A 17,882-nucleotide genomic window follows, 5' to 3' on the forward strand; every position below is an offset into this window, starting at 1 on the left:
AAAAAAGAGAAAGTTAAGTTAACGTTGAAACAAATGTCATCCACTGGTGGTGGTAGCGACCGGCAATTACGAGCGGCTCTTTTTTCAAGTCCATTATTGTGACTGCTTGAAACTTTCAATACATTGGAATCAGATCCGTGGTTGGGCACGGAATAGTCGCACTTTTATTTTTTGGCGATGGAGCAATCTGACACTGCCGAGTCGAATGTGATCGCCTGTCAGAGTCTGGTCGGTAGCGAGCGACTCCTTCAATCTTGTGGCTTCGTCTCAGTCCAGCTCCCCGCGTGGGGAATTGGCCATCCGGCAGACCGACGGTCGTAGGCGCCCATAGACAAGGTGTTTTTGGGCATTTGCTTTGGTTCCTGAGCCCCTATAGTCGACTTTACTACCGAATATTTACTGTACGTGAAACACTAGTAATTTGTCATTTTTAGCCGATCCCCTATTTTCGTTCCTGGAGAACCCAACTGATCCCAGCAAGCTGGATACCTAGACAGAGGTCAGTGGCTTGGCAGATCGGCACTACACACGATAGCCCATAGGACAGACCCTTGATGCACGTAATCAGGGCAAAATGCGAACAGTTACTAGTTCCGCGCTTTATGATCTCACTAACGAAAGCCCCGGGATATTCTGCAAGATGTGCTCGGCGACCATCCGCTTGAGTAGCGCATTTGACACCACTACTGGCGACCTGTACATATCCGAGTGTAGTATGTACATACATATACACTTAGGTGGCTGCAGCGGATGAAGTAGGGGTTAAACTTTGCAAGTTCCATACCCTGGCATGTAAGATGGTCTGCAATGCCGAAGAACATCTCTGTGGAGTAGGGAGCTTTGGACCATTATTCAATTGCCAGCCTGAAACCACTAGCAACTGGGCAGGTTCATGACAGCACATCTTTGCCTCTCACGGGAAAGTCAGGCCTGATGTTTATTCCATTCTGCCATGGAAAGAATTAAATGGACTTGACGACTATTGACGACGATCCCAGCATCTGAGGGTCACATTGGATCGGCCTTTCAAGCACATGCATGTCAAGCACCAAAACCCGATTTGTGACGCAAATCCCCTATTAGAGTCGGGCGAGCATCGGCGGAAAATAGATGATTCGGACGACAAACCGCATTGTTCCCCATTGGTGTAGGACAACGTATCCGATATACTCCGTGGAACGGTGATCACTGTTGGAAACCTTTGTTCGTCTTGAGATGGGACTATTGAATGGGGGCACTTGAGACTCCACCGATATGACAGCTAAAGATGGCATTGGCGCGCGGGATGGTGATCAACACTGGTTGTACTCATCGGGGGGATAGAAAGACGGCAGAGGTCGCGGCGCGGCCTGAGGAAAGTTTAAAGGGTATTTCCAGAGTTCTTCGCTCTAGTACTCCGTAAGTAGTTCGGGATCGAGCCCATGGATCGAGTGGTTGTCAGAACGAGTGGAGAATCGATAGTGCTCCTGGGTAACCCCTTAAAGGGGGTCTTGACTCTTATGTGTGGCAATTATTATGGCTTCGGCGCCCTACCGTGCAAAGTCATACGCAATCTATTGCTTTGTTATACCAAGGAAGGTTATTTAGAATAATGAGACCAAAAACAATACCATTGAGACTATTAATGTTATTTCAATGGAGACCGCGACCTTTGATCACACAGCAAAGGATTTAATTAGTATTGGGATTGTCGGCGGACAGCCGCGTGGGAGCTGCACGTGCCCGCCTCGTGTATGCCGCGGAAGATTGATTTGAATTTTTGCTGCGTCAACGTCGACGGTTGGAATTCTCCTAGAAGGAATTCCATTTTAGAAGAAGAATGGAAAAGAATCGCTAGGAACTAACTTTGTTGAACGTCCTTCTGATGTCTGTTACATTAATTGACCTTGCATGTGTACCCAAACCAATAAGAATCTATCATGGTATTGTCCATCTAGGTAGGCATAACATGGAAAGCATCTCGAGACACCACCTTACAAATGAGAGAACCTTCACCTCGAGAACCATTCATCGCGGCACACACGTCACTGGAGGGACAATTCACCACGACTTTACTCCGTACGTACTAGTTTTTATTTTACGTGAGTGGTGGTATGATTGAATGGCGGTCGCCTACTAAGTACGTACTAAGTGCTAGTACTAGTAGTGTAGTCTCTGGCCGGTCCACCGCACTAATCCAGATCCATTCTCTACTGAATACAATCGAGGGAACCATGGGTGGTGCCTGTCGATAATTACTGATATTGTCAGAAGCTAAAACAAGCACTATCGAGTTGTGTACTCCGTACTATGGACACCGACTTTAAGTTGGCCACCCCCGTTTATTGTTCGATGGAGCTTATTCTGTGGCGGTTTCTCTCTCTTTTCTTCTTCGGGCTTTATCGGTATTACCCCCAATGCTCCACCAACAAATGTGCAGTCTCATCTGAGAGCACGCACTCGATGGAGTAGAGGATACGTGGATCTCCCTGTTTCGGGTTCTCCATAATAAATCGCGCGTAACTGAGTTGTTGGTCCATGCGTGCTTTTTAGATTGCCTGGGGGCTTTTTTTCCTTTTTCCTTTTTTTTTTTTTTTTTGGATACTTTCCCATCTCAGCCCCTTAAAGCTAAGATTAATTTACTAGTACTCAGCGTTCGAAATCCTTTCCCACCCCGTCTCCAGCTGTTCAAATGTAATCACAACTATAGTGCCTAATAAATATCCTAGGCTCGCTCGGACGGTCTATTAGTCTCCGATCAATTCCTTATTTATTTGCTGTGCCTTTGCATCATTAAAAGGACACCAGTGATCCGCTCCATTCAGCAATATTTGACGCTTTTCTTCCTAATTCTTACCCGCGTTAACACTCTCCCCACCTGTTAGAATCCCTGTTCTCCGCTCCCCTCATACCAGGGACCTCAATTTGGAGAAATTGGATTTTGTATGCTGTCGATAGAGTAGTGGCGATTGGGAAATGAAACGTTCCTCGTGATCGAACCGAACAGCTTCTCACCGACTCACTGTGGGGAAGGACACTATTTTGGGGCTGGAAAGTGCGACACAAAAAGCTCAATCCAGGATCAAGGGTAAAAGATAAGAAAATAAACCAAAGCATATCTATACCCACGTCAGCCGATACCTGAGACGCATTGAGTTACACAAAACCTCGTCCTCCTTCGGTGCAGCATTAGAACTTCTCATTCGACATTTGCCGCCGGTGACATTCGCAATTACTGATACAACCGGTTTGAGCAAGACGAAAATTTCAGAACGGAAGTTCAGTTGATCGAAGCTTCTAAGATGCCCCTGCAGACCATGACGATACCAATGCGGACATCGAGTGTCAACGCGGTGTCGAACGGGGTGCATATGTCAAATGCTAGCCATGAAGATTTGAGGCACGAGTCAGCGTCAAAAGCCCAGAAGATATTGGGTACGACTGAGATCACTATGCCTCAGGATCAATCTCGGCGAGAAGATAGAAAATCGCGAGGAAATAGCTTCATGAGAGCCCCGGATATCAAGGCGAAGAAAAGCGGCGGTTTTGCTGCGTTCCCTACTCCTAAACCTGAAGAAACTTTACCACCACCACACCTCCGTGTTCGAGCATCGTCCCCGCTGCTCGGGCAGCAGTATCGATCAGAAGATGCTATGCCACCGCCTATTCCTACCCATTCCAAAAGGGTTCAACAGTCCGGCTCCTCGTCTACACTGTTTTCCTACTTCAATTCCCGCAACTCTACTATGGATTCCAATCTAAGTCGCAATACGACAAAAGATTCAACGGCGACTGAAGAAAAGAGCTCTCGAATGCAGCACAATGTCGAGCCACGCTATGGTTTGAAACAACCGAAGGGCCCTATGAAGGAATCGAAGCGGAAAATGCGCCCACCCCGAATAGATCTCTCTCTGTTATTTCCAAAGCCACGAGCGGATGCCGCCCCCCTTTTGTCGCCGCAACGATTGGTAAACTCGCCATCTGCGATATCAATGACCTCTGAGCTTCCTGCAGCCAAACCGAAGAACTATGACAACCCTGCAACTACAAAGAGAGTCACAAAAACTCCTCCTTCGGGCCATGAAACGAAGGGTCATAAAGCTACTGACGTCGACAGCGAGTCCTCACCGATTTACGAGTCAGGTAATACAAACTGGCTTGATCCATCACTTGAAAGAACAGTGCGCACTAGTGAGATGGATATGGCTTTGAAACGGTACAGCCAATTCCAGAAAGCTCCCCAGCCTAGTGAAGTGGCCCGATCCAGTCAGTTGCATTTGCGGCCACGGGATCGTGAACAACCGCAAACAAGCGATACAAAGTCTACAGGGAGTTCTTTGCGAAAAGTTCCATCTAATAGCTCCGCCGGGGAATGGAGCAGGGAACTATACTTGTCTCCTAACTCTTTCTCCCGCCCACACAACAGTCGTGTTTCTAATTCATCGAACGCACGGCACGCTGACTCACGCGAAAAGCCCTCTGCCTACAAGAGTTCAATGTCGAAGAAAAGCAGTAAAAGTACTTTGAAAAATGTGGACCTCAACAAATCGAGCGTGCTTTGTCTTTCATCATCAGAAGATGAAGATGACGAGGAGGAGGAAGAGCCAGCCAAGCATGACAAAAACATAAGAGACAGCGTAACTACCTACGGTGAATTCGAGGCTGAAATATGTACAGCTTCTGCGGCCCAAACCACGAAAGGAACACTGAAACGAGTTGAGAGACCTTACTCTATGTCTGCTAGTAGCCGTGGGTCTCAGTCTGTCCGACGACAACAGCAAACTATATTACGAAACCCATCAATGTCGTCTGCAGGAAGGTCAACCCTTGAAACGAGGAGTCACCGCTCGAGTGGTGTACCCACGATATCAGAACTAGACTTCCTCAATACCGATCCTATGGTTAGCCAAGTCCGAAAACCGTCTCAGAGGGCACGTCTCCAGCAGAGCCAGCAGAACCGCAGAAGCCGAGTTATAGCCGTGACAAGGCAAGAAGAGCACCTACTAGAAGCAATGAGGCAACGGAAAGGCAAAATAACCCCCAGCCTTTTCCATGAAGCTCGTTACCAAGATAGTCTCGAGCCTGATAGAAATTCTATGCTCTCTGTGCCTTCGCGGGACTCATTCTACGGGTCCGACATCTCCTTCCTTCGACTCAGCCCTGGACTACCTCCTAATATGCTACGGAAAGATCAAGGTGCAAACAATTTTGATAAAGACGGTTCCATTTCTCAGGGCACGGCTTCTGATGCAGAACAGAAAACCACTAACTCGAGCGCGTCTCCTCGTGTTAGCTTGATCTATTCGGAAAGTCTTCCCTCGCCAGCAACCAGTGGAGCTTCCCCATTGACACCGACTCTTCCTATACATCGCTTTTCTCCGCTCCCATCACAAAAGCCGCCTCCACGCAACCCCCCTCCGGCTATACCATCAGTTCAACGGCGACATTCGAGACGGCGCACGGATAGTAGCGAGGCCATCGTTTTGGGTGACTCCGAGGAACGGAAGGAAACAGACGATTTCCCGATTTGGGCATTGGGATGGGGAGGTAACGATAATGCCAATCTTACGGCAGTACACTGAAAGTCCGACTGTAACCAGTCGCCTTTCACAACACTCAGGTCCTTAATACCGCCATGAACGAATCACTTATCCACCATTATATCCAGAGGTCTTATCATTGATTGATACACCTGCAACACGTGTCTCACACTTTTCTCCTACTTCTTATACTATATACACTCTTTATCCCTACCACTATCTCACTCTTTGATCTTTTTCTATCTTGGTTGATTACCTACCATTCGCTGATCCATACATTTCCTTGTTTTATCACATACCACACAATGACCGGCTAGACGATGCCATTTTCTTATACAATGTATTTACTACTTACCATGTCCTTATGCACAGAAAGCAGGAACAAGCATAGACTAATCTAGCTTTTTGAGTCCATAAACCTTTTGCCCATGACATTAATAAGGTTAATCCTTTTATCCCTATTATCATATGTTTTATTTCCGGTTCCATAGGTCTAAGTGTAGTAAATAGTACAGCACTACATGTGTCCAGTATACTTGGCGGGGGATCAGCTACTTCCGAGATTTGGTTAGGATACATTCCAGCGGTTTGTATCCCTTACTTTCCCCTTCTCTTGTCCTCCAGATCAGGCACCTTAGTGGAGAGGCACAAGAGCCATGACCCACTCAAGCATTTGGAAGCTGGATACTTTGATTATGGTTTTGGGCTCAGCCACTCTATGCCTCCAAGCTCAGCTTCGCTGGCCACCCAAGCGAGTCACAAGTCAAGAAGCCCTCACCCGATAGGTTTCTACTTGCGATTACTTTTGCATGTCTCACGATCTCGGAATGTAACTGAGTCAACCCGTGGAGTTTATAAATTCAAACGAAATTCAGTTAGAAGGGTCACTCGTATATGCAAGGGAACAAGTGCTTGTGGTTTCCTGGAACAGAAAGTACAAAGAAGAAAAGGTGGAGAGAGGATACATACAAGAGGTCGCGTGAGCTGGATAATGATAAATGATGGGCTGAGATACTTAGTTCCACCAGGAGTCGCTACTTCATTGGTACGTAGATTAGTAGGGAGCAGAGAACTTTAGGTAGTGGTCCCGTGGATATGGCCGGTGAACTGAACCTAGATCCATAGTACATAGCTCCCAAAACAACCCAGGAAATAACAGGCGTTCGATCGAGGCCTTCGATATCCTGGGATCCATTCATTTAGTGGGAAACTAAAAAAATAAAGTAAGAGTCATAGGCACTTTGTTTGAAAGCTTATACCCGGCACTCTTTTCTCGAAGACAAGTTCTCGCCGGTGTCTTGGAAATGTATACTGTGTCGTAAACATACGTTCTATTGTATCTCGATCTTGTGCACAGGAATTACGTGAACGGCCCATCATGATCTATCGGCCAGATACGACGAGAGTGGCTTGAGAAGCATTACTTGTAGCACTTGAGTCGAGGCGTGTCGACCCAAAGGGGCACTGCATTCTACCCAATTGGAAGATGATTTCTAGGCAGCTGACGTCAGAGTGCCTTCAAATGGGTCCAAAAAGCAAAGGCGATGCAAATCCAAGGACTTAATTCCACTTCTCTTGACACCGACCATGGAATGAAAATCAAATGGCTAAAAAGAAGGAAAACTAAACCAACCACTCGAGTTGAAGGACTCCACACCGCTAAAACTAGTTAAGCGCCGCATTTAATCACGTTCAACATGAAGGAATACGAATGCCATAACCCGACCCCAGATCTTCTTTTTTATTAGTAACGGCTCGTAAGCCTCTCAGCTCAGATCCCCTTTCATCCCAGGTCCTCGCTTTGTTTTCTTTCCTCTTTGTCTCCTGCCAACCACCCCCTTATCTCACTGTGACTTATTCATTGTTTCCCGAGATATCTTCACCCAGGGGTCGAGCTCCACCTCGGTCCTATTTGTGCGATCGCGCAAAGGACCTTCTCTAACTCGGTCGTGCGACAATTGCCCTCTTAACGACTCAAAACGCACAAGTCGCATGTAACACCCCCGGCAAACATCAGACGACCTGCCCCTATCGATTTGCGGATAGAACTCTTGAGAAAAGGGGCCTATATTAATTGATTGCTTGTCCCGTTCTGTCATTGACACGGAGGCACGGACCGAATTTCGCTTGAGGAAATACCGACTTTGCCAAATTATCAACATGGGAGAAAGCGCACAACGCCCGTCTTCGGGGCCAGGCCCAGTTGGGAAGAACTTTTCATGGATTCTGGTAATGCTCTTGGCGTCCCGGCATCAGCAGCATGACTGCGCGATTATGTCCATTTCTGGCTGACTGTATGTTCTCTTTGGCTGCAGTTAACGGCACAGTACACTACGTTTGTGCTGGTATGTTACCCAACTCTCTAAATATTCTCGAAAATGGACTGTTAATCCATTGCTTTCTGGACAGTTACTACACTACTCACGGGTAATGCCGTCAACTAATGGCAAGCGATATCTCACGTCTACCGCGGTCTTTTTCAACGAGGTTGTGAAACTTGCCATCTCTCTTACCATAGCATTATACGAAGTTTCCAAAACGGCGCCCCCATCAGTTCCTGCAACTTCTCTTTTCTTCTCCCTCACGTCTGCCGTTTTCTCCGGTGACAGTTGGAAGCTCGCAATCCCCGCCTGCCTCTATACACTTGCAAACTCGTTACAATACGTCGCTCTTTCGAATTTACAGGCGGCACCCTTCCAAGTAACATATCAGTTGAAACTCATTGCGACTGCCATTTTTAGCGTGATTTTGCTGAACAGGAGCATCTCACTGCGCAGGTGGGGGTTGCTGTTGCTCCTGCTGGTGGGGGTTGGGCTTGTGCAGATGCCCATTAGCAGTTCTGGGGATATTTCTCTCCAAGAGGAGGCGGCCGCCCATCATGCTTTTCCTCGGTCGCTGGAAGAATGGAAGGCCGCCAAATTGGATCGGCCAAATCTCCATAAACGTTCGGCAACGTATGAGGGCATTGAAGAGGATATGATGACCGCCTTTCCGCGAATGAATGCAGTTGTTGGTCTCTTAGCGACTCTGGGTGCGTGCGTCGCATCTAGCCTTGCCAGTGTATATTTCGAAAAGGTACTGAAGGATAGTGCAAAGTCGACCTCGCTTTGGGTCCGCAACGTTCAACTGGCCGTATACTCTATCTTCCCCGCGCTTTTCATTGGTGTTGTCTTCTTGGATGGCGAGAAGATTGCTGCCAACGGGTTCTTCGGAGGGTATAATTGGGCCGTCTGGTCTACCGTGGTTACTCAAGCAATCGGGGGAATTGCAACATCTTTCTGTATAGGCCATGCATACCGAGATGCGAAGAATGTTGCTACTGCCACCAGCATTTTTCTCACTACGTTAGGGAGTATCTGGCTATTTGAGTTTGAGCTCACTGGTAATGTACGTGCTGCGGAGCTTTTTCTTGAAAGACCCTCCGTGGTTTCTAATATGTGCTAACCGTCCCCCTTCTAGTTTATTCTCGGAACGTTTGCAGTGCTTGTGGCTACGTATCTTTGCGAAGACCCGAATTCGGCTTCCAGCACCGGCAAGCGCCAGGGACTTCGCCCGCCACCGATTCGCATCGACCAGTATGAGAAAGAATCCAAAAGCGACGATGTTTCGCCCGCGTCCCCTCCACCGAACGAGTTTTCGATTAAACTCCCCGGAACGCCGTTCCTGTCTGATGCCGGCCTGTCGACCTCTAGGCCTACGTCACCAGGCCATGCTAGGATTAATGCAGCCCGGACCGCCAGCGGTGGTTATTTCGATAAGCAGCTACGAGACCAGTGATTTTGACGATACTGATACGAACTCAGATTTGCATGCAATGTGTACATTACGCTTTGCATTTGGACTAAGTCCTATGGGAAGTAAATAAGCATGGATAGAAGCGAAGCTTTTCTTGTTTCATCTTGAACATCGACATATTTCTCGTGCATGTGACTTTTGATTTGTCCTGTTTTCCACCCTCATCGTTTCTTCCTTTCTTTCCCTCTCGTCTTCTCCCTTTTTTGGAAGACCACTGAACGTCATGTTTTATGTTTTAGTATATATTTGATCACCCTAACCAGGCGTTCGGCTGGGTAGCAATGTATAAGTGTATATCGCTCTGAGGCTCTGGAGATACCCCTGGCAGAGACCAATTAAACTGTCATACTGCTCATTTTTCGGACAGTTTCCCACGTGCTTGTCAGTCTTTCTGTAATGGGGAGCAGGTGATCTATTCTGCCACTTGTAAATGAGTAACCGTTTAACATCCTTCCATTAATCTACTCATCCCTGCTTACTCGCAGTCGTCTTAGCATCATGCGAAGAAAACCTTACTCGTCCTTTCCCGCATCACGCCAGGGTGCTTCATATAGACGAACGGCCGGTACCCAGCTCCGTACACCCATCCGTTCCGATGTACGCACTGCTCTTGATCAAAGATTCAGCGAAGGGGCTCGAAATTCGTCATCTCTAGGCGGATCACGCAGAGAAGAGCTTCCTATTAGTACACCCAGAGCAGAGGCACTATGCCGTGATGACGACTTGCTATTTGATGCATTCGGTAAGTAAGCTTAACAGATATTATATTGTCTATACATCTGGGATAGAGGCTTAATGTAGTGGATGAAGATTTGGAATTGCTTGCACAGTCAGATGAATCAGCGAGAACTCGACAGTCTATCTTCTCAACTACAGAAAGTCAGTTGCACACACGTGAAGTGCCCCAGAATGGCGCCCCAGCTCTGGTCTCTCGATACTTTTGCGGTAAGTCTCGTATCTCTGCGACTCAAATCTAATGTCAATAATGTCTATCTTTATGCACTGACCAACACGGTTCAGAAACCCCTCATCTCACACCGTATCAAAGTGTAGCATCTAGTTCCTCAGATATTGAAATAAGGTCACCTTCTAGCCCCTTGCTCAGACTACAGGCTGAGAGAACCCGACCATACTTGGCACAAGATAGCGATTCCAAAGGGCGCTACCAAGATCATCAGCTCCGGCCTGAACAATTCGAAAAGTCACACATTGCTGCAATTCTAGAACAAAGGACGCCGTTTCAAGACATGCCTGTATCAATTCGAGGAATCGTTCTTGTGTCTGTGCATGAGCTCCCTGACAAATATGGGTCACTCTTCCATTTTCCCGCCTTCAACGCGATTCAATCCAAATGCTTCCAGTCTGTTTACAAAGGGGACGACAACATTGTGCTTGCTGCTCCTACTGGAAGTGGCAAAACAGTTGTTATGGAGTTGGCAATATGTCGTTTACTTAATAATCTGAAAGACGAGAGGTTCAAAGTCATTTATCAAGCACCTACTAAGTCACTTTGCTCAGAAAGGTTCCGTGACTGGAACAGAAAGTTCCACTCATTAGGCCTTCAATGTGCTGAGTTGACCGGTGACACTGATTACACACAGATGAGGAGCGTCCAGAACAGCCAGATAATTATAACGACGCCGGAAAAATGGGATAGCGTGACGCGGAAATGGAAGGATCACGCACGTTTGATGCAGCTGGTGAAACTCTTCTTGATTGATGAAGTTCATATCCTCAAAGAGTCCCGCGGAGCAACATTAGAAGCTGTTGTATCACGCATGAAAACGATAGGGTCCAATGTACGATTTGTTGCACTAAGCGCTACCATCCCAAATTCTGAGGATATAGCCACATGGCTCGGTAAGGATGCGACGAACCAACATGTTCCAGCACACAGGGAGCATTTTGGAGAAGAGTTTCGTCCCGTTAGGCTGCAGAGGTTTGTGTACGGCTATCAGTCCCAGGGGAATGACTTTGCGTTCGATAAGATGTGCAGTTCGAAGTAAGTAGGCACACTCTATCTCAGACTTGCTCTGACCGCCATATCCAGACTTCCTGATATACTTGCGATGCATTCTTGCAGAAAACCCATTATGATCTTCTGCTGCACGAGGAACTCTTCTGTGGCTACGGCAAAGGAACTTGCTCGACTGTGGTCAATGTCCAACCCTCCAGCTCGGTTATGGAAAGGACCAAGCAAGTCATTTGAATTTAATAATATAGACTTAAAGAGTACGAAATGAATTTAATGGTTTCTAGAATATGCGGTTGCTGATCCGGTTTATTAAAGCTACGAGTGCCGCAGGTGTCGCATTTCATCACGCTGGCCTCAATCCCGGAGACAGGCAGACAATCGAAAATGGCTTCTTACAAGGCCAGATTAACATAATATGCTGCACATCTACTCTCGCAGTTGGTGTGAACCTCCCATGTCATCTTGTGATTATTAAAAACACTGTCGGGTGGTTGGACGGCGGCTGTAAAGAATATTCGGATCTCGAGATTATGCAGATGCTTGGCCGTGCTGGGAGACCTCAGTTTGACAAAGACGCAGTCGCCGTTATCTTAACGAGAAAAGAACGAGTTGACTACTACGAACGGCTCGTCTCAGGCTCTGAAAGCCTTGAAAGCTGCTTACATTTGAACCTAATTGACCATCTGAACGCCGAGATTGGGCTAGGCAATGTCACAAGTGTTGAATCTGCTATAAGATGGCTTGCTGGCACCTTTTTATTCGTGAGACTCAGACGAAATCCAACACATTATCAGCTAAGAGAGGGCGCCAAGAGGGAAGATGAGGATGAGATGCTTCGCCAGATCTGTGAGAAAGACATCAGGCTTCTCCAAGAGAGTAACTTAGTCACCACTGAGAGTCTTAGATCTACGCAATTTGGTGATGCAATGGCACGTTATTACGTGCGGTTCGAGACGATGAAGACCTTCCTCACATTAAAGCGTCACGCCACTATGTCTCAAATTGTAAGTAGCATAAATCTGAGCTATGATACAAGCTAACGAACGATTACCCAGCTCTCCGTGATCTCCCAAGCAGAAGAGTTCCGTGATGTTCGTCTCAAGGCAGGCGAGAAGTCGCTGTATAAAGAGATCAACCGTGAAACTGGCATAATGTTTCCGGTAAAAGTGGATATAGCACTTCCTGCTCATAAAACATCACTACTCATCCAGTCTGAGCTGGGTGCGGTGGAGTTTCCAAATGACGAACAGTTCCAAAAACACAAGTTTGCATTCCAGCAAGACAAAGGGTTTGTATTCTCACACGTCAATCGGCTTATTCGATGCATCATAGACTGCCAGATTTCTCTCCAGGATTCAGTTGCCACCAGAAACGCCTTGGAACTTGCAAGGAGTTTTGGAGCCAAAGTGTGGGATAGATCTCCATTTCAGATGAAGCAAATTGAACAGATCGGTGTCGTCGCGGTAAGAAAATTAGCAGCCGCTGGAATAACCAGTCTTGAAGCTCTGGAATGTGCAGAGCCTCATCAGATTGACATGATCTTGAGCAAGAACCCTCCCTTTGGGTTGAAACTTCTAGGGCGTCTTTCAGAGTTTCCTAAGTTACGCGTATCTGTCAAGATGATAAGAAAGGTAGGGTTCTTACTTCGCTGCTAAGGGCGTTGCTAACAACAGTAGGAGGCAAAACACGGTAACCCTGTGAGAATTCATTTCAAAGCCGAGGTCGCATTCATGAATGAAAAATGCCCAACAACTTTCCAGAGGCGTCCTGTACATGTCTGTTTTTTAGCAGAAACATCTAATGGTTTGATGATTGATTTCCGTCGTATGAGGTTGGTTGAAAGAGCTCACACCTTTCATTCTTTTTTTCAGGACTAACGTCAAGCCAGTGCCAGTAAGGTCCAAAGTAGCCAGGAGATACCGTTACATATAGAAATGAACAGCCCAGATCAGTACATTACGTGCTATGCTATGTGTGATGATATCGGTATGCATTCTATTCTCTGCAAAACTAGCTACTCTGTATTGCTGATTTTTTGAAGCCGGGACTCTGAGATCAGCAGAGTTGAGGCCTGCCCTCCCATCTTCGTTGTTTTCCTTTTGTTCAAATAAGGAGTCAGACGAAACGAATCAGAAGCACATGATGAATATGTCACGCCGACGTAGCAACACTTCTTTGCGGGCCATACCCAATAAAGAATACAATCCAGATAGCTTCGACAGTGATGACTCGCTTTTCAATGACTTTCTGCAAGATGGTGCGACCCCTCATCGTTTTCCTTCATGCAGTGACTTAGTCTAAGGATCTTCTGGACAGACAAAGCCACAAACTGGGCAACTATGGAATATATAGCATGTCCGACGAGCAAGAATAAACCACAGGAAAAGACGAGCAAGAAGAGCAAGAAGTCCAAGGAGGCGAAGGATGTAAACAAAGCGGAAGAGCCAACGCAGCTTAGAAATGGTAGATGGAGCTGCAACCATAAGTGTAAGGACAAAACAATGTATCATTTTCTTCCCTCCCCCAACTCTTCTTGATGCGGAACTTAACTGGTTCATAGGTGCAAGCATCTCTGTTGCCGGGAAGGGCTTGAGAAACCGCCAAAGATGAACAGAAAGCACTCTAATGGAGGGGCTGACCGCTCGAACCGACTCAATCAATTGACCTTATCTGCAAGTATCACCAAACACAATACGCAGATAGGTAATCCCGGTAAAAGACGGACTCGGAAGGATAGTATGACTGACAGTGAGTCACAAGAAATGCTACAAAAGCCCTCACAAGAACCAAACCTAGGTTTGAGTGATACTGCTTCCAAAGACCTAATATGTCCTGATGTTAACACTAAGGACTCATCGAGCGACTATGGAGATGACAGCTTCAGTGATTTACCTTCACCGTCTGATTTGCTCATTGGCCGCACCACTAGATTGACAGACCGACGTGCTCAGACTACCAGCAAAGAGACCTACTTAAATAAGAATGTCAGAACAAAAGACGATTGGATCTACACAGATGAGCCGTGGCTTACGCTACCATCCTCGCTTCCTAACTCGCTTGTGCAAGGCAAAGATGCAACCTCTACCACAGCCGCAGAGACATCCAGGGGATCTGTGCTCGAACCAAAGGCATGCAGTTCGAATGGTAGCCAAGGGGCCAAAAATGACAACCAAGCCACTACTGAGACGAACGAGGTTGAATACATTGGGAGAAAACGAAGGCGCTCTTTGGCTTCTGGGGACAAAGCCCACGACAAGAGAGTCACAAAAAGACACATAGATGACCAAGCCGCTGAGGCTTGTGCAAGTCTAAGGCAATACCACAGTACTGACACATTGAGTGGCTACCATCAGAATCCTCAGCCTTATGAACCCGCTGATTTACCTGCCATCTGGGATGATATCGATTCAACCCTGCTGGACGAGTTCAAGGACATCGTTAACTTTTTCTAGAATGGAAACTAGGCTAATGGGTACCAAATATCAAACACTAGTCACTATCGAGGGTTGGAGAGATTCTGAATACTAGTACCCACCAACCTGAGATATCGCTATCGACACTTTTCATATGTTCTCTAGTGTATCGTTAATCTATCTCCTGTACTGGTACATCTCTAATTACTCATTATTGATCTCTGTTCGTGTTCACCATTTCGAGGTTGTGATAAGGAAATCTCTAAGGAGAAACCTACTGTATCTCAATTATGTCATAGGTGCATGTTCAAGCAGTGAATTGAAGGTAAACTCCGTTAAGTCCAGTCTGCATGGCAACAAAGCACAATGTTTCAGTATCACCTCTCGTCACAGGACAACCTTGTCCCGCCCTCTTCCGTATTCAGCTCTCACACACTCTCTGTGATCACCACGAGAATATGCGTACAAGGCTACTTCTTCTCATTTTGTCTCTTTCCATGTAGCTTCCTTGCTCAACGGCTTCTATTTTCCAAACAGGATTATCAGGTATTATCACTCCATTGTTGATTGTTGTTATAGTTGTTGTTATTCTCCGTCCTCCCTCGTCCTTGTCTCTTTGTCTGCTATGTTCTGCTTAACGTAGGACAACAGTTACATCTATAATATGCTTGTCTGTGAGAGCCTATGTCTTGTCTGAAGCCTTTGTGAGCCATGCTTCCACTTTATACTTGATATGTACGGAGATCTTCAGGTTGTTCGAAGCAGCTATGTCTTGTGTGACTGGAAACCCCGTCGCTTATCAACATGTTTGTGTTTTATATACAGTTCTATACTGTGTTATAAGAGTTGTCCTGTTCCCTGATATTATTGGAAGCTGATACTCATCGTGAAGAAAAAGCTAGCTTGACGACACACTATGCAATCATGGGGAAGTTGAACTATTCAGCGGTGAGGCCTCTACCTTTATACTCCATATCGCGTACTTGAAACCAAATGCTGAGAGCAGATGGCTATTAGAGGAAAATTGACGGCGAGAAGTTCGCGCGGGTTCTCTCCAGAGACCTGGTGAGTTTTAACACACAAAATGTGAACAAGTCTAGTATTACGCACTGACTCGCACCCAGAGAAAGCGACTACCAGATGGACCTGGCTTTAAAGCCGCAGCGCGGGATCCTACTTTAGAGATTGACATTGCAAACAAGACGTTGACAGACCAAGATCTCTCCATATTCATTGATGATCTCCTCGAATGTATCAGGGAGGATCTTGCCAAAGTGGTCGAGTTTCATATTCAGGGAAACAGCCTCACTATTAAATCTCTACCAAAGCTGGGCGAGGCAATTGCGCTCAACGCAGGCGAGATGAGGGAGCTTGACATCTCGAACAACAACATCAATATCAGCCCAAGCCCTGAAGATAAGGCAATGTGGTGCCAGTTCCTCAACTCCTTTAAGAACTGCTATATGCTCAAGAAGCTTGATCTTGGGGGTAACCCTCTAGGGCCTGTGGGATTGGAAGTCCTTGCTCGTGTTTACATCAAAAGTGACCTTCACTTCCTCGAGGATGATGCTTATGCTATTGTCGAACCTAAACATGAAGAGAGGTCATTCAACGAAGATTCGACTGCGGTGAAAGTCACAGCAGGAAAGGAGAACGAACGCAGCACAAGGGGTAGTCGCCTTGGAAAGTCGCCAAACAAGGGGAAGAAGGCTTTGCGACAAAATTTCGGTAAGTACACACAACCCTAATAACGATATCGACTAGACAAACACTGACTGTCTGATCCAGGCCAGTTCAAATCTAACCCCGCTAAAGGAACAGCACTTGACGACCTCAAACGTTTCGCCTGTACCCGTGGCCTTCGCTCGATTGCCTATCTCATCTTGTCCAACGTTTACATGGCAAAGAGTGGCACGGTGCACCTTGCGAGTATGCTGAGCATGCAAAGAACATCAGACCAGCTCCTGAAGTTCCTCCCCGGGGGCAAATCCCCAGCCTTACCTGAAACTGCAAACAGCAAGAGCATCATCTGGCTTCCCAACGACACTCTTCCACAAGTTGCGAGAGAGTTCCTCGGAAAGGCCGAAGCCATAAACGAGATAAAGACCAACATTGACTCGGATGATGACCTCTCAAATGACGATGAGGCCCAGGGACCTGTCAGTACCATCGCCCAGACAAACGCAGAGCCCAACCAGAAAATCGACACTGCCGCACAGAGAGAGCTGCAGAACAAAAAGAACACCGCGTACGCCAGACTCACCAAACGTGTTCGTATGGAAGCACTACATGACGAAGGCGTGCATGGTACAGACCTCTGGATCACTGCTCTGCGAATGATGAATGTTTCCAGAATCCTCCTTTGGCAAGGCAAGGAGAGTAGTGTTTGCTCCCCAAACAAGGAACAGGGCCAGCAAGAAGACGACGATAGAGACGACCCCTATCCTTCCGCGGTACACATCGAAGACATCACTCAGCAATTCGACGACCTGGAAACAGCAGAACATCCAAGTTCCTCGGAATCACCTTCTTCCCCCGTGGAAATCCATATCACTGAACCTGACCGAATGGGCCCTTTCCACCCCGGCACAGACCCATTCGACGCCAACTTCCCAATTCTTCATCCATCCAACACAGAGAATGCTGATACTTCACTCACCAGAAACGATGAAGAACAACACATTGTCGCCGCAAGAAACGAGCTGTCCGCATCACCACAACCAGCCCGCTCAGGAAAGGGAAACTCCCGCACTACATATGGATCCCGAGCCCTCCGCAAGGAAAAGGAGACCTGGCGTTTTGGTTTTACGCTCGAGATTTGGCGCAGAATTATTGCAGACGCGGCCGGTGCGGAAGGTATTCTGGACCTTGAACAGCAGACTCAGATCATGCGTTATGCCACTGATAGTAAGACTCTTGAGGACGAGATGGGTATTACAGGTCTTGAGGACCATCAACAGATCTGGAGGATCTTGGAGAAAAACAATTGCTTCGTTTATAGTCCTTTGTAGGGCTTATACGGGCAACTGCCTCGGTAAATACAGTTTCTATGAGGAGAGTTAGGTGGGCTAGATAATGTCAACTTCGCTCAAAACTCAAGAAAGAATGGAATAGCACAAAAAAGAAAAACAGAGGAAAAGGAAAAGGAACCAAAAAAAAAAAAAAAAAAAAAAAAATCTG

At 46.8% G+C, this 17,882-nt stretch overlaps 4 protein-coding genes across 4 annotated transcripts; all 4 read left to right on the forward strand.

Annotated features, from left to right (window-relative positions):
- Positions 1-2,506: 2,506 nt before the first annotated feature.
- F9C07_2129356 (uncharacterized protein) lies at positions 2,507-7,071 on the forward strand. The gene has a single exon (XM_041284759.2). The coding sequence runs from the start codon at positions 3,282-3,284 to the stop codon at positions 5,559-5,561; it is 2,280 nt and encodes a 759-aa protein (XP_041142878.2). The 5' UTR covers positions 2,507-3,281; the 3' UTR covers positions 5,562-7,071.
- On the forward strand, positions 7,072-17,875 carry F9C07_2277587 (DNA/RNA helicase MER3/SLH1, DEAD-box superfamily). Its single transcript, XM_071510249.1, has 13 exons — positions 7,072-7,748; positions 7,835-7,864; positions 7,929-8,906; positions 8,979-11,316; positions 11,365-11,546; positions 11,605-12,293; positions 12,345-12,920; positions 12,966-13,120; positions 13,178-13,275; positions 13,331-13,546; positions 13,606-13,792; positions 13,850-16,430; positions 16,491-17,875. The coding sequence occupies exons 4-12, from the start codon at positions 10,562-10,564 to the stop codon at positions 14,739-14,741; spliced, it is 3,750 nt and encodes a 1,249-aa protein (XP_071363832.1). The 5' UTR covers positions 7,072-7,748; positions 7,835-7,864; positions 7,929-8,906; positions 8,979-10,561; the 3' UTR covers positions 14,742-16,430; positions 16,491-17,875.
- F9C07_2763 (putative UDP-galactose transporter) lies at positions 7,357-9,498 on the forward strand. The gene is made up of 4 exons (XM_041289780.2): positions 7,357-7,748; positions 7,835-7,864; positions 7,929-8,906; positions 8,979-9,498. Exons 1-4 carry the CDS (start codon positions 7,680-7,682, stop codon positions 9,294-9,296), a joined length of 1,395 nt encoding a protein of 464 aa, XP_041142879.2. The 5' UTR covers positions 7,357-7,679; the 3' UTR covers positions 9,297-9,498.
- On the forward strand, positions 15,627-17,713 carry F9C07_2759 (uncharacterized protein; the record flags this gene model as incomplete). Its single annotated transcript, XM_071511007.1, has 4 exons — positions 15,627-15,650; positions 15,720-15,767; positions 15,827-16,430; positions 16,491-17,713. 4 exons carry the CDS (start codon positions 15,627-15,629, stop codon positions 17,711-17,713), a joined length of 1,899 nt encoding a protein of 632 aa, XP_071363833.1.
- Positions 17,876-17,882: the final 7 nt, after the last annotated feature.

This window comes from Aspergillus flavus, chromosome 2, assembly GCF_009017415.1.
Source record: "Aspergillus flavus chromosome 2, complete sequence".
In the NCBI taxonomy this organism is placed as follows: domain Eukaryota; kingdom Fungi; phylum Ascomycota; class Eurotiomycetes; order Eurotiales; family Aspergillaceae; genus Aspergillus; species Aspergillus flavus.